This window comes from Salvelinus alpinus, chromosome 18 (assembly GCF_045679555.1).
Source record: "Salvelinus alpinus chromosome 18, SLU_Salpinus.1, whole genome shotgun sequence".
NCBI lineage: Eukaryota > Metazoa > Chordata > Actinopteri > Salmoniformes > Salmonidae > Salvelinus > Salvelinus alpinus.
Genome location: NC_092103.1, coordinates 8,076,772 through 8,094,374, shown reverse-complemented (window position 1 = coordinate 8,094,374; position 17,603 = coordinate 8,076,772). Strand labels below are relative to the sequence as shown.

Sequence of the window (17,603 nt, the reverse complement as noted above, 5' to 3'; positions counted from 1 at the left end):
ATTTCCACACTCTGGCACGGGTTGGATTCCATTTTATACTGCGACCTCATACTGAACATAAACAGACAAGCCCAGCAAACTACCACGCTCATATTAGTCGAGCTCCTTTAACACAAATCCGATGTGCTTCGGTCCGGCAGCGGGGGAAGCATTGCCACCCGACTTCTGAGATCAAAAGATTCTTTCCCAGCACAGCTGGAATGTCAGAGATCAGGTGGGTTCCAGCTGATGACTCTGTGCCAGACAGAGCAGAGCATTCCTGAAGGTGAGCATGACTGGACATGCCTGCTCAGAGTTCTCTTCTGGAATCCTGCCTAGAGGGTGAGAGGAGGCCTTGGAGCAGAGGTGGGTCTCTGCACACAGCACTAGCTGCTCTCTCTACCTACAGTACAAGCACAAAATAAGCCAAGTATACAATCAAAGCACATCCCAAGGGTGGAGCAGGAGGAAATAGTTCATATACATGTCATGAGGGGTCTTGAAGATCACACAATCGTATCAACTGACATGAGACTTATCACCAACGTAACAGACAGACAGGACAGAAGAGACGGAGGAAGATGCACTCAAAGCTATTATGCTAAAGACACATGCCATTGTCCTTACCGTATAGGCGCCAATCCTGCAAATGCATAGGGTGAGATGCATGCACTCAGACATTGTCCACGGCTAAAGGCAAGCGCTTTCCTCAACAACTAACGAGTCAGCGACAGCAACAGACAGAGGACACGGTCAGAGAGGAAGACAGAACAGAGTGAGACAAGAGCAGCAGCAGGAGGAAAGCGACAGGACTCCAGTCGGAGTTGTGATCCAACGAAGCCCATCGCCCGCTCTCAGCAACTTCATCTGGGAAGCAGAGGCTAGAGAGAGAGAGAGAGAGAGAGAGAGGAGAGAGAGACAGGAAATCTGTTCACACTAATTGCGATCAAACGACAGCTATGACACTGGTGATTCAGCAGACGACACGAGGCCTATGGCTGCTAGGCTATGTCTGATCTACAAAGGGTTGGACTAGCGGATCACAGACAACTGGTCCCGTCAACTCGATGTCCAGTTTGAAGACGACCAGGTCTTCACAATACAGTCAACATGTCCAGTTTAAAAAAGATCCCTTACAATACAGTCAACGTGTCCAGTTTAAAAAAGATCCCTTACAATACAGTCAACGTGTCCAGTTTAAAAAAGATCCCTTACAATACAGTCAACGTGTCCAGTTTAAAAAAGATCCCTTACAATACAGTCAACGTGTCCAGTTTAAAAAAGATCCCTTACAATACAGTCAACGTGTCCAGTTTAAAAAAGATCCCTTACAATACAGTCAACATGTCCAGTTTAAAAAAGATCCCTTACAATACAGTCAACATGTCCAGTTTAAAAAAGATCCCTTACAATACAGTCAACATGTCCAGTTTAAATAAGATCCCTTACAATACAGTCAACATGTCCAGTTTAAATAAGATCCCTTACAATACAGTCAACATGTCCAGTTTAAATAAGATCCCTTACAATACAGTCAACGTGTCCAGTTTAAATAAGATCCCTTACAATACAGTCAACGTGTCCAGTTTAAATAAGATCCCTTACAATACAGTCAACGTGTCCAGTTTAAAAAAGATCCCTTACAATACAGTCATAATGTCCAGTTTAAAAAAGATCCCTTACAATACAGTCAACATGTCCAGTTTAAAAAAGATCCCTTACAATACAGTCAACATGTCCAGTTTAAAAAAGATCCCTTACAATACAGTCAACATGTCCAGTTTAAATAAGATCCCTTACAATACAGTCAACATGTCCAGTTTAAATAAGACCCCTTACAATACAGTCAACATGTCCAGTTTAAATAAGATCCCTTACAATACAGTCAACATGTCCAGTTTAAATAAGACCCCTTACAATACAGTCAACATGTCCAGTTTAAATAAGATCCCTTACAATACAGTCAACATGTCCAGTTTAAATAAGATCCCTTACAATACAGTCAACATGTCCAGTTTAAATAAGATCCCTTACAATACAGTCAACGTGTCCAGTTTAAATAAGATCCCTTACAATACAGTCAACGTGTCCAGTTTAAATAAGATCCCTTACAATACAGTCAACGTGTCCAGTTTAAATAAGATCCCTTACAATACAGTCAACGTGTCCAGTTTAAATAAGATCCCTTACAATACAGCCAACGTGTCCAGTTTAAATAAGATCCCTTACAATACAGTCAACGTGTCCAGTTTAAATAAGATCCCTTACAATACAGTCAACATGTCCAGTTTAAATAAGATCCCTTACAATACAGTCAACATGTCCAGTTTAAATAAGATCCCTTACAATACAGTCAACGTGTCCAGTTTAAATAAGATCCCTTACAATACAGTCAACGTGTCCAGTTTAAATAAGACCCCTTACAATACAGTCAACGTGTCCAGTTTAAATAAGACCCCTTACAATACAGTCAACATGTCCAGTTTAAATAAGATCCCTTACAATACAGTCAACATGTCCAGTTTAAATAAGATCCCTTACAATACAGTCAACATGTCCAGTTTAAATAAGATCCCTTACAATACAGTCAACATGTCCAGTTTAAATAAGATCCCTTACAATACAGTCAACATGTCCAGTTTAAATAAGATCCCTTACAATACAGTCAACATGTCCAGTTTAAATAAGATCCCTTACAATACAGTCAACATGTCCAGTTTAAATAAGATCCCTTACAATACAGTCAACATGTCCAGTTTAAATAAGATCCCTTACAATACAGTCAACATGTCCAGTTTAAATAAGATCCCTTACAATACAGTCAACGTGTCCAGTTTAAATAAGATCCCTTACAATACAGTCAACGTGTCCAGTTTAAATAAGATCCCTTACAATACAGTCAACGTGTCCAGTTTAAATAAGATCCCTTACAATACAGTCAACGTGTCCAGTTTAAATAAGATCCCTTACAATACAGTCAACGTGTCCAGTTTAAATAAGATCCCTTACAATACAGTCAACGTGTCCAGTTTAAATAAGATCCCTTACAATACAGTCAACATGTCCAGTTTAAATAAGATCCCTTACAATACAGTCAACATGTCCAGTTTAAATAAGATCCCTTACAATACAGTCAACATGTCCAGTTTAAATAAGATCCCTTACAATACAGTCAACATGTCCAGTTTAAATAAGATCCCTTACAATACAGTCAACATGTCCAGTTTAAATAAGATCCCTTACAATACAGTCAACATGTCCAGTTTAAATAAGACCCCTTACAATACAGTCAACATGTCCAGTTTAAATAAGATCCCTTACAATACAGTCAACGTGTCCAGTTTAAATAAGATCCCTTACAATACAGTCAACGTGTCCAGTTTAAATAAGATCCCTTACAATACAGTCAACGTGTCCAGTTTAAATAAGATCCCTTACAATACAGTCAACATGTCCAGTTTAAATAAGATCCCTTACAATACAGTCAACGTGTCCAGTTTAAATAAGATCCCTTACAATACAGTCAACGTGTCCAGTTTAAATAAGACCCCTTACAATACAGTCAACGTGTCCAGTTTAAATAAGATCCCTTACAATACAGTCAACGTGTCCAGTTTAAATAAGATCCCTTACAATACAGTCAACGTGTCCAGTTTAAATAAGATCCCTTACAATACAGTCAACGTGTCCAGTTTAAATAAGATCCCTTACAATACAGTCAACGTGTCCAGTTTAAATAAGATCCCTTACAATACAGTCAACATGTCCAGTTTAAATAAGATCCCTTACAATACAGTAAACGTGTCCAGTTTAAATAAGATCCCTTACAATACAGTCAACGTGTCCAGTTTAAATAAGACCCCTTACAATACAGTCAACATGTCCAGTTTAAATAAGATCCCTTACAATACAGTCAACGTGTCCAGTTTAAATAAGATCCCTTACAATACAGTCAACGTGTCCAGTTTAAATAAGATCCCTTACAATACAGTCAACGTGTCCAGTTTAAATAAGATCCCTTACAATACAGTCAACATGTCCAGTTTAAATAAGATCCCTTACAATACAGTCAACGTGTCCAGTTTAAATAAGATCCCTTACAATACAGTCAACGTGTCCAGTTTAAATAAGATCCCTTACAATACAGTCAACATGTCCAGTTTAAATAAGATCCCTTACAATACAGTCAACATGTCCAGTTTAAATAAGATCCCTTACAATACAGTCAACATGTCCAGTTTAAATAAGATCCCTTACAACACAGTCAACATGTCCAGTTTAAATAAGATCCCTTACAATACAGTCAACATGTCCAGTTTAAATAAGATCCCTTACAATACAGTCAACATGTCCAGTTTAAATAAGATCCCTTACAATACAGTCAACATGTCCAGTTTAAATAAGATCCCTTACAATACAGTCAACATGTCCAGTTTAAATAAGATCCCTTACAATACAGTCAACGTGTCCAGTTTAAATAAGATCCCTTACAATACAGTCAACGTGTCCAGTTTAAATAAGATCCCTTACAATACAGTCAACATGTCCAGTTTAAATAAGATCCCTTACATAACAGTCAACATGTCCAGTTTAAATAAGATCCCTTACAATACAGTCAACGTGTCCAGTTTAAATAAGATCCCTTACAATACAGTCAACATGTCCAGTTTAAATAAGATCCCTTACAATACAGTCAACGTGTCCAGTTTAAATAAGATCCCTTACAATACAGTCAACATGTCCAGTTTAAATAAGATCCCTTACAGTACAGTCAACGTGTCCAGTTTAAATAAGATCCCTTACAATACAGTCAACATGTCCAGTTTAAATAAGATCCCTTACAATACAGTCAACGTGTCCAGTTTAAATAAGATCCCTTACAATACAGTCAACGTGTCCAGTTTAAATAAGATCCCTTACAATACAGTCAACATGTCCAGTTTAAATAAGATCCCTTACAATACAGTCAACGTGTCCAGTTTAAATAAGATCCCTTACAATACAGTCAACGTGTCCAGTTTAAATAAGATCCCTTACAATACAGTCAACATGTCCAGTTTAAATAAGATCCCTTACAATACAGTCAACATGTCCAGTTTAAATAAGATCCCTTACAGTACAGTCAACATGTCCAGTTTAAATAAGATCCCTTACAATACAGCCAACGTGTCCAGTTTAAATAAGATCCCTTACAATACAGTCAACGTGTCCAGTTTAAATAAGATCCCTTACAATACAGTCAACGTGTCCAGTTTAAATAAGATCCCTTACAATACAGTCAACGTGTCCAGTTTAAATAAGATCCCTTACAATACAGTCAACATGTCCAGTTTAAATAAGATCCCTTACAATACAGTCAACATGTCCAGTTTAAATAAGATCCCTTACAATACAGTCAACATGTCCAGTTTAAATAAGATCCCTTACAATACAGTCAACATGTCCAGTTTAAATAAGATCCCTTACAATACAGTCAACATGTCCAGTTTAAATAAGATCCCTTACAATACAGTCAACATGTCCAGTTTAAATAAGATCCCTTACAATACAGTCAACATGTCCAGTTTAAATAAGATCCCTTACAATACAGTCAACGTGTCCAGTTTAAATAAGATCCCTTACAATACAGTCAACGTGTCCAGTTTAAATAAGATCCCTTACAATACAGTCAACATGTCCAGTTTAAATAAGATCCCTTACAATACAGTCAACGTGTCCAGTTTAAATAAGATCCCTTACAATACAGTCAACATGTCCAGTTTAAATAAGATCCCTTACAATACAGTCAACGTGTCCAGTTTAAATAAGATCCCTTACAATACAGTCAACATGTCCAGTTTAAATAAGATCCCTTACAATACAGTCAACGTGTCCAGTTTAAATAAGATCCCTTACAATACAGTCAACGTGTCCAGTTTAAATAAGATCCCTTACAATACAGTCAACATGTCCAGTTTAAATAAGATCCCTTACAATACAGTCAACATGTCCAGTTTAAATAAGATCCCTTACAATACAGTCAACATGTCCAGTTTAAATAAGATCCCTTACAATACAGTCAACATGTCCAGTTTAAATAAGATCCCTTACAATACAGTCAACGTGTCCAGTTTAAATAAGATCCCTTACAATACAGTCAACATGTCCAGTTTAAATAAGATCCCTTACAATACAGTCAACATGTCCAGTTTAAATAAGATCCCTTACAATACAGTCAACATGTCCAGTTTAAATAAGACCCCTTACAATACAGTCAACATGTCCAGTTTAAATAAGATCCCTTACAATACAGTCAACATGTCCAGTTTAAATAAGATCCCTTACAATACAGTCAACATGTCCAGTTTAAATAAGATCCCTTACAATACAGTCAACATGTCCAGTTTAAATAAGATCCCTTACAATACAGTCAACATGTCCAGTTTAAATAAGATCCCTTACAATACAGTCAACATGTCCAGTTTAAATAAGACCCCTTACAATACAGTCAACATGTCCAGTTTAAATAAGATCCCTTACAATACAGTCAACATGTCCAGTTTAAATAAGATCCCTTACAATACAGTCAACATGTCCAGTTTAAATAAGATCCCTTACAATACAGTCAACATGTCCAGTTTAAATAAGATCCCTTACAATACAGTCAACGTGTCCAGTTTAAATAAGATCCCTTACAATACAGTCAACATGTCCAGTTTAAATAAGATCCCTTACAATACAGTCAACATGTCCAGTTTAAATAAGATCCCTTACAATACAGTCAACATGTCCAGTTTAAATAAGATCCCTTACAATACAGTCAACATGTCCAGTTTAAATAAGATCCCTTACAATACAGTCAACATGTCCAGTTTAAATAAGATCCCTTACAATACAGTCAACGTGTCCAGTTTAAATAAGATCCCTTACAATACAGTCAACATGTCCAGTTTAAATAAGATCCCTTACAATACAGTCAACATGTCCAGTTTAAATAAGACCCCTTACAATACAGTCAACGTGTCCAGTTTAAATAAGATCCCTTACAATACAGTCAACATGTCCAGTTTAAATAAGATCCCTTACAATACAGTCAACATGTCCAGTTTAAATAAGATCCCTTACAATACAGTCAACGTGTCCAGTTTAAATAAGACCCCTTACAATACAGTCAACGTGTCCAGTTTAAATAAGATCCCTTACAATACAGTCAACGTGTCCAGTTTAAATAAGATCCCTTACAATACAGTCAACATGTCCAGTTTAAATAAGATCCCTTACAATACAGTCAACATGTCCAGTTTAAATAAGACCCCTTACAATACAGTCAACGTGTCCAGTTTAAATAAGATCCCTTACAATACAGTCAACATGTCCAGTTTAAATAAGATCCCTTACAATACAGTCAACATGTCCAGTTTAAATAAGATCCCTTACAATACAGTCAACGTGTCCAGTTTAAATAAGACCCCTTACAATACAGTCAACGTGTCCAGTTTAAATAAGATCCCTTACAATACAGTCAACGTGTCCAGTTTAAATAAGATCCCTTACAATACAGTCAACATGTCCAGTTTAAATAAGATCCCTTACAATACAGTCAACATGTCCAGTTTAAATAAGATCCCTTACAATACAGTCAACATGTCCAGTTTAAATAAGATCCCTTACAATACAGTCAACGTGTCCAGTTTAAATAAGATCCCTTACAATACAGTCAACATGTCCAGTTTAAATAAGATCCCTTACAATACAGTCAACGTGTCCAGTTTAAATAAGATCCCTTACAATACAGTCAACGTGTCCAGTTTAAATAAGATCCCTTACAATACAGTCAACGTGTCCAGTTTAAATAAGATCCCTTACAATACAGTCAACGTGCGAAAAACATCTACGGTCCACCGTCCTTCCAAACCCTGATTCCACTGAGCAGTAAGCTGGTGAAGTCTGTAAGGCCCTGCAGAGGAGTTTATTAGAAGCCGATCTGGAAAGGTACCTCTGTTTACCGCCTTGTCTCTCACAGTCTGCGTCACACTACTATCCTTAAAACCGTTCTAGGCTAGTCTTTCACTCCTGTCTTGGTAATGTTTTACAAACTGGTTTCCACACCTCTCAGCAATAACCAATTTCTCAGAGTTCTTCAGGGACTCTTGGACTGCAAGCTAAACTGTTGGATGGAAGGAGGCAGAGGCACTTGAAAAGTCCAAGCGTCATTATTACGAGGATATATCTTACTAAGACTAACTTACGACAGACGACATAAAAAAGGACAGATACTTGACTCAAAACTCACTAGTCAAGAAAGTTACTTATCTTTGTAATAAGGTATGTATGAGGCTAGAAAATCATTGAGAGGAAAGAAAACGAGAGTGGAATGTTTGAGACTCTAGAACTGAACTGTTTTCACCTGTGGTTCTAAATCCCATCCAAAGAAAGAGAGAGTTGAAATGAAGACTTCTAGATTCAAAATGACCTCACTTCCTTAAGAGGATGTAGGCCTAGTTTATCCCATGAGTAGGCAGCTCGAGATAATGTAGCCTTCTGTACACAGACGTATTTTTATATAATAATGAGGATAATAATGATGATACAGGGTGACTAATTCCCCACATGCTAGCACTATCAGACCCATACAGTATATTCAGATAGTAGCCTACATAAATGTAATCTAAATGATATCTAAATAGGCTATATGGCCGATTCCCCGCCAGCGTAAGCAAAAAATTAAATGCTTGGTGTCGTTATACTTCTTACAGCAGGCTTTAAAATAAGGACTATGTTTAGATTCTGAAATATACATTTCTCACATTCATTTATTTAAGATGAAATATATTATTATTAAAATCGCTCAAAAGTGCCCTTTTTGATATTTCTTATTTTTTGACATATTACTTAGAACAATATAAAATGATTTGTGATACATCCTTCCTCCCAATGAAGTTTCAACGTGAGAATAGCTTATGCTGGCGTGGACAATCGCCCATACGACTCTGATCTAGGCTGTGATTAGTCTTTCGACCAATCAGCTCAGAAAAAGATCTGTTGTGAAAAAGATCTGAGGTAACTGGTCAAAAGACCAATTAGTGTAGAATTTTTTTGTTGTTGTATTGGGCTGCTGGTGTGAACGCAGCCTTTGTGATATCGCTGATCTTTCCCAAGATCCGGGTAACAAAACTAGGCCTGGCTGCAAGCATGAAGTGCGGCCATGATGTCAACTGAACTGTGTGGATATTTCGTCCTATTGCCCTGCTCAGTCATTCAGGCATTGTGGACATTCAAATCTCTTCCGTGATCAAAGGTCACCATCTGATCATCTGCGTTAAACAGGTGGGGGCTGCATCCCAAATAGCATGCTAGTCCCTATAAAGTGCACTACTTTTGACCAGGGCTCATAGGGCTCTGGTCAAAAGTAGTGCACTATATACATTTCTTGACTCGAATCAACAGCCTCTTTCATGGAGGTGACCTGTTCCTTCTGTGAGGAAAGGGCAGATAACTTTGTGCTATTCAAAAAAAATGAATTTGACAATGTCAGGCCAAATCCAGAAATGAACCCGTGTCCATAATACAACAATTGAAAGGACTGTAGTGATGGGAAAAGACAGAAGTTGTAAAATGTGAATAAAACAACAATAACGATAAAAGAAGTGCCCACCCTCTCCTCCACCTCACACAGTGGAGGAAGCCAAGCTCTCTGAAAAAACACAACTGGCAGTTGAAAAAACACCTCGTCTCCGTGCCAACCGTTAAGGGCAACGGGTCCACCCATTCCATGTAAGCTGAAAATCTCCGTGGATGTTTTTTTCTCCCATCAAAACAGCTGTGATGCACTGCAGGGCTCCAATAATGTTTTCCCTCGTCAAATTCTATGGAAAATTGTAATCCCTGAGGTTAAGTAGAGAATGGACTGGAGAGTGGAGAGTGGAGAGTAGAGAGTGGAGAGTGGACTGGAGAGTGGAGAGTGGACTGGAGAGTGGAGAGTGAGTAGCTAATCTTTCATTTAACTGTTTATTGCCTGTGATCCAGTCTAGTGGGGGTTCAGTTCCTATCCATGCACAGTAATGTCACTATCCTGATGCCAGATCTGCGTGTGCCGTCTTGCCATCTCCTCTGTATGCTTGGGGAGTTTTCAGGATAAAAAGAAAGGGAATGTAGCTAAGGTGGGGGGGGGGGTACTATCTAATCAAAACAGTGTATTATTTTTCATTAGTTACATTTTTTTTTTTTATATAATTTTTTTTGACATTAGAGTATTTTGTGTACAATTGTTCACAAAACAATTTTACGATTCAAAATGTAAAACAACAAAATGCGGTAAAAAGTCAAAGGGCGTGAATACTTTCTCAAGACACTGTATCTTCAAGACATTTCCTCATTTCTCTCCGTCATAAGGAAGGAGGAAAATGAAAGTTCACAGAAGTAACAAGTAGACTTATCAGTTAGTTATAGTGTTTCTACCGATATCAATTTTGTTTATCCATTCTTAACTTCTCTAGGATAGGGGGCAGAGTTTTCACTTTTGTAAAAATAGTGTGCCCAATTTCAACTTCCTTCTACTCATCCCCAGAATATAAGATATGCATAGTATTAATATATTTGGATAGAAAACACTCTGAAGTTTCTAAAACTGTTTGAATCATATCTGTAAGTATAACAGAACTTATGTAGCAGGCAAAACCCCGAGGACTAACCATAAAAATAAATCATGAACTGAAGTTCAATTTCAATAGGCGAATAACAAGTGGCAACCTAGCTAATACTTACTCACAAGGATTCCTAAATCATTGCTAAGAATAATGAAAATGACTGCAGTTTCTACTGGTCATTGTTTTCAGGCTGGTTGTATTGGTGCTAGCTAGGTAACGTTACCAAACTAAAGCTAGCTACCCCAGAAGTTTAGGTCGAGCAAATTATGCTTTACTAACAACGCGGTATTGTAAACACATCGTTCGTGGCTGGTGTTTGCAGACTTTTTTGTACAGCTTTGACACAAGAAAAGACCTAAACGGAAAAGACCTATCTTTTTTGACACAAGAAAAGACCTAAACGGCGTTCCATAGTATGTATTTCGTGAAGTTAATAGCAGTGATGCTATTACTGTGTAACTCCGGTAGGGCAACATCTGAAAAATAGCGCACTTGGTAGTGTGTACCAGTGCTCGGCCAGTCGGCGAAAGCCAACATCACCCACAACAGAGACCGATTGATTGTCAAGGGCAATGAATTCCATTATCTTGGCGTTAATGGATTTCACCTTTGAATTGTACCGCTGAAATTTTCTTACTCTTTCAAATGACTGCTCGACTTGTCGACTGCTCGATCCACACAGCAGATATTGTGTGCTAGGTTAGGAATGCTGTGTTGCACGTGTAGCGCTACATTTTACGTGGCGTCCTTAGGTTATGTACCTACGTTCTATAGGTATTCACGTCAGCTTTGACATCGGTTTTTCACATTGGTGTTAAACTAGACATCAGGCCGATACCGATGTTGGCATTTTTTTGTTAATATTGGCAGATTCCGATATGTTCACCGATATATCGTGCATCCCTACTATTTACCAAGAGAGTTTTCATCTATATCTTTCGTAGCGGTCTATTTACCACCAGAAACCGATGCTGGCACTAAAACCGCAAATCAACGAGCTGTATAGGGTCATAGGCAAATGCAAAAATTCTCATCCAGAGGCGGCGCTCCTAGTGGCCGATGATTTTAATGCAGGAAAACTGAAATCAGTCTTATGTCATTTCTACCAGCATGTCACCTGTGCAACTAGATCATCTTTACTCCACACACAGTGACGCATACAAAGCTCTCTCTCGCCCTCCATTTGGCAAATCTGACCATAACTCTATCCTCCCAATTACAAGTAAGACTTAAAACAGGAAGTACCATTGACGCGCTCAATATGGAAGTGGCCTGACGAAGCAGTTGCTAAGCTACAGGACGGTTTTGCTAGCACAGACTGGAATATGTTCCGGGACTCATCCGATGGCATTAAGGAGTTTACCAATCAGTCACAGGCTTCATTAATAAGTGCATCAACGACGTTGTCCCCACAGTGACCGTACGTACATATCCCAACCAGAAGCCATGGATTACAGGCAACATCCGCACTGAGCAGGACACTAACCCAAACACATAAGAAATCCTGCTATGCCCTCCAAAAAACTATCAAACAGGCAAAGCGTCAATACAGGGCTAAGATCGAATCCTACTACACCGGCTCTGATGCACGTCAGATGTTATAGGGCTTGCAAACTATTATGGGTTACAAAGGAAAACTCAGCCGCAAGATGCCAGTGACATGAGCCTACCAGATGAGTGATATACCTTCAATGCTAGCTTCGAGGCAATCAACACTGAACCATGCGTGAGAGCACCAGCTGTTCCGGACAACTGTGTGATCACTCTTTCTGTAGACGATTTGAGTAAGACCTTTAAACAGGTTAACATTCACAAGGCTGCAGGGCCAGACAGATTAACAGGATGTGTACTCAGAGCATGCGCTGACCAGCTGGCAACTGTCTTCACTGACATTTTCAACCTCTCCCTGACCCAGTCTGTAACACCTACGTTTCAAGCTGACCACCATAGTCCCTGTGCCCAAGAACGCAAAGGTAACCTGTCTAAATTACTATTGCCCCGTCACACTTACTTACATCTGTAGCCATGAAATGCTTTGAAAGGCTGGTCATGGCTCACATCAACACCATCATCCCAGACACCCTGGACCCACTCCAATTCGCATACCACCCCAACAGATCCACAGATGACGCAATCTCTCTTGCACTCCACACTACCCTTTCCCACTTGGACAAAGCAACACCTATGTGAGAATGCTGTTCATTGTTCAACACCATAGTGCCCTCCGATCTCGTCACTAAGCTGAGGACCCTGGGACTGAAAACCTCCCTCTACAACTGGATCCTAGACTTCCTGACAAGGTAGGCAACAACACATCCACCACGCTGTCCCTTCAACATGAAGGGCCCATCAGCGGCGCGTGCCTAGTCCCCTCCTGTACTCCATTTTCACCCACATGGCATCCGACCGCGAGGCACTACAGAGGGTACTGCGGACGGCTCAGTACATCACTGGGGCCGAGCTCCCTGCCATCCAGGACCTCTATACCTGGCGGTGTCAGAGGAAGGCCCTAAAAATTATCAAAGACTCCAGCCACCCTAGTCATAGACTTATCTCTGCTACCGCAACAGGACCCTGAGCAGCTTCTACTCTCAAGCCATAAAACTGCTAAATAGTTAGTTAAATAGCTACCCGGACTATCTGCATTTACCCTTTTTACACGATTTATTTTGCCTCATCACATACACTACTGCTACAAGTTACTATCTGTCACTTTATTCATAGTTATATGTATGGCTCCCAAGTGGCGCAGCGGTCTAAGGTACCACATCTCAGTGCTAGAGGCGTCACTACAGACCCTGGTTTGATTCCAGGCTGTATCACAACTGGCCATGATTGGGAGTACCATGGGGCGGCGCACAATTGGCCCAGCGTCGTCCGTCATTGTAACTCCGAATTTGTTCTCAACCGACTAGCCTAGTTAAATAAAGGTTAAATAAAAAAATATATATCTACCTCAATTACCTGGTACCCCTGCACATCGACATGGTACTGTTACGCCTTGTATATAGCAAAGTTATTGTTACTCATTGTGTATCTATTATTACCTTACTTTTTTTGCATTTCTACTATTTCTCCCCCCAAAAATTCTCTGCATTGTTGAGAAGGGCCCGTAATTAAAAATGTGACTGTTAGTCCACACCTGTTGTTTAATGGATTTTATTTTACTGCAAGCTCATTATCTTTCTCCCTCCCTTGGTTGTTTTGCAGCCAACATTTGCAGTGCTATTTTCAGCCTAGTTACTTCTTCAGGAAGAGCTCCATCCTACGACAACTTCTTATCAGTTCTTCCCATGGGAGAAAACACAAAGACCTTTACAGTTCAAGGGACAACAAGCTAATGAATGGCATGATTCTGCATTCATGCAGGAGTGCTGAACTTCGTGGCTATGCCTGTAAACTAAAAAGACAGTCATACTGACAGACAGGTCAAAAGCATTAGCCATATAGCCCCTAAACACAAACAAGTCTGGTAAAGACAGCCCTCTCATACCCCCTTGACTTGTTCCACATTTTGTTGGGTTACAGCCTGAATTTAAAATGGATTACATTTAGATTTGTCACTGGCCTACACACAATACTCCAGAATGTCAAAGTGGAATTATGTTTTTCAAAAATGTTACAAATGAATAAAAAAAGAAAAGTTTAAATGTATTGAGTCAATAAGTATTCAACCCCTTTGTTATGACAAGTCTACATTAGTTCAGGAATAAAAATGTGATTAACAATTCACATATTAAGTTGCAATAATAGTGTTTAACATTATTTTTGAATGACTACCTCATCTCTGTACACATACAACTGTCTGTAAGGTCCCTCAGTCAAGTAGTGAATTTCAAACACAGATTCAACAGCAAACACCAGAGAGGTTTTACAATGCCTCACAAAGGCACCTATTGGTAGATGAAAAAATTAAAAAGCTGACATTGAATATAAAAATGTTTTTTAAAAATTGTACAACATGCATCCTGTTTGCAACAAGGCACTAAAGTAATACTACAAAAAATGTGGCAAAGCAATTAAGCTTCGGTCCCGAATAGAAAGTGTTTTGTTTGTCGCAAATCCAATACAACCCATTACTGAGTACCACTCTCCATATTGTCAAGCCTAGTAATGACTGCATCATGTTATGGGTATTCTTGTAATTGTTAAGGACTGGGGAGTTTTTTAGGATAAAAATGAAACAGAATGGAGCTAAGCACAGGGAAACTCCTAGAGGAAAATCTGGTTCAGTCTGCTTTCCACCAGACACTGGGATATGAACACACCTTTCAGCAGGACAATGACCTAAAACACATGGCCAAATCTACATTTGGCATTTCACGGTAAGGTCTACACTTGTTGCATTCAGCGCATGTGACAAATAAAGTTAGATTTGACATTGGAGTTGCTTACCAAGAAGACAGTGCATTTTCCTGAGAGGCCAAGTTACAGTTGACTTAAATCTACAAGAATATATATGGCAAGACCTGAAAATGGTTGTCTAGCAATGATAAACAATCAATTTGACAGAGCTTGAAGAATTTTGAAAATAATAATAGGCAACTGTTGCACAATCCAGGTGTGGAAAGCTCTGAGACTTACCCAGAAAGACTCACAGCTGTAATCACTGCCAAAGGTGCTTCTACAATTTACTGACTCAGGGGAATACTTAAGATATTTCTGAATTTCAATTTCCATAAATTTTGTGAAAATTTCTGAAAACATGTTTTCACTTAATCATTATAGAGTATTGTGTGTGGTGAGAGAGAAATCTATTTAATCTATTTATTTTTTTCAGGCTGTAACAACAATCAGTGCAATACGTCAAGGGGGATGAAAGCTTTCTGAAGGCACTGTAACTTTCCTTTTTTTTAAATAACCTTAAAATGAGCATGGTCTAATTGACTCAACAACCAAAAACACATATCTAAGCTTAGATTTCTCATTTAATCAAAAAATCTATAGTAATTTCTAGTTGTTTATTCAAGTCAGCTGGCTAACTTATTGATCCTCATATGTAGTATACCCCTCAGGTGTGATAGATTTGGATGGCAGATATTGACATGTTAACAAAAAAACATGAGAAAAAACCCCACACACAACCATTCAAAAGTTTGGGGTCACTTAGAAATGTCCTTGTTTTTGAAAGAAAAGCAATTTTTTTGTCCATTAAAATAACATCAAATTGATCAGAAATACAGTGTAATCCAGACTAATCCAAGTTTACCATTTAAAAAAAGCCTAGGCCAGCATCCCGGAGTCGCCTATTCTTCAAATTTGATGTTGAGACTTGTGTTTTGGGGATACTATTTAATGAAGCTGACAGGTAATGGCTTGTGAGGCGTCTGTTTCTCAAACTAGACACTAATGTACTTGTCCTCTTGCTCAGTTGTGCACCGGGGCCTCACACTCCTCTTTCTATTCTGGTTAGAGACAGTTTGGCTATTCTGTGAAGGGAGTAATACACAGCGTTGTACCAGAGCTTCAGTTTCTTGGCAATTTCTCGCATGAAATAGCCTTCATTTCTCAGAACAAGAATAGACTGACGAGTTTCTGAACAAAGGTCTTTGTTTCTGGCCATTTTGTGCCTGTAATCGAACCCACAAATGCTGATGCTCCAGATACTCAACTAGTCTAAAGGCCAGTTTTATTGCTTCTTTAAAATCAGAACAGTTTTCAGCTGTGCTAACATAATTGCAAAACGGTTTTCTAATGATCAAGTAGCCTTTTAAAAAGGATAAACATGGATTAGCTAACACAACGTGCCATTGGAACACAGGAGTGATGGTTGCTGATAAATGGGCCTCTGTACGCCTATGTATATATTACATTAAAAAATGCCGTTTCCAGCTACAATAGTCATTTACAACATTAACAACATCTATACTGTACTTCTGATCATTGTTATGTTATTTTAATAGACAAAAAAACGTGCTTTTCTTTCAAAAACAAGGACATTTCTAAGTGACAGCAAACTTCTGAACGGTAGTGTACATACATACATACATGCATACATACATACAGTGGGGAGAACAAGTATTTGATACACTGCCGATTTTGCAGGTTTTCCTACTTACAAAGCATGTAGAGGTCTGTCATTTTTATCATAGGTACACTTCAACTGTGAGAGACAGAATCTAAAACAAAAGTCCAGAAAATCACATTGTATGATTTTTAAGTAATTAATTTGCATTTTATTGCATGACATAAGTATTTGATCACCTACCAACCAGTAAGAATTCCGGCTCTCACAGACCTGTTAGTTTTTCTTTAAGAAGCCCTCCTGTTCTCCACTCATTACCTGTATTAACTGCACCTGTTTGAACTCGTTACCTGTATAAAAGACACCTGTCCACACACTCAATCAAACAGACTCCAACCTCTCCACAATGGCCAAGACCAGAGAGCTGTGTAAGGACATCAGGGATAAATTGTAGACCTGTACAAGGCTGGGATGGGCTACAGGACAATAGGCAAGCAGCTTGATGAGAAGGCAACAACTGTTGGCACAATTATTAGGAAATGGAAGAAGTTCAAGATGACGGTCAATCACCCTCGGTCTGGGGCTCCATGCAAGATCTCACCTCGTGGGGCATCAATGATCATGAGGAATGTGAGGGATCAGCCCAGAACTACACGGCAGGACCTGGTCAATGACCTGAAGAGAGCTGGGACCACAGTCTCAAAGAAAACCATTAGTAACACACTACGCCGTCATGGATTAAAATCCTGCAGCGCACGCAAGGTCCCCCTGCTCAAGCCAGCGCATGTCCAGGCCCGTCTGAAGTTTGCCAATGACCATCTGGATGATCCAGAGGAAGAATGGGAGAAGGTCATGTGGTCTGATGAGACAAAAATAGAGCTTTTTGCTCTAAACTCCACTCGCCGTGTTTGGAGGAATAGAAGGATGAGTACAACCCCAAGAACACCATCCCAACCGTGAAGCATGGAGGTGGAAACATCATTCTTTGGGGATGCTTTTCTGCAAAGGGGACAGGACGACTGCACCGTATTGAG

The 17,603-nt window shown here is 39.1% G+C and overlaps 1 protein-coding gene across 4 annotated transcripts in view; it reads right to left on the bottom strand.

Moving 5' to 3' along the window:
* LOC139543645 (ADP-ribosylation factor-like protein 15) overlaps nucleotides 1-17,603 on the bottom strand; it is a 70,535-nt gene that overhangs the window by 51,526 nt on the left and 1,406 nt on the right. For 2 of the 4 annotated variants that reach the window (XM_071349936.1, XM_071349933.1), the window contains exon 2: nucleotides 607-860. The exons of 1 other annotated variant lie outside the window; for it this stretch is intronic. In XM_071349936.1, the coding sequence (XP_071206037.1) occupies nucleotides 607-660 (54 nt within the window). In that variant the 5' untranslated portion in view covers nucleotides 661-860. The remainder of the gene's footprint in view (nucleotides 1-606; nucleotides 861-17,603) is intronic. One more of the 4 variants, XM_071349934.1, reaches the window with a different exon arrangement.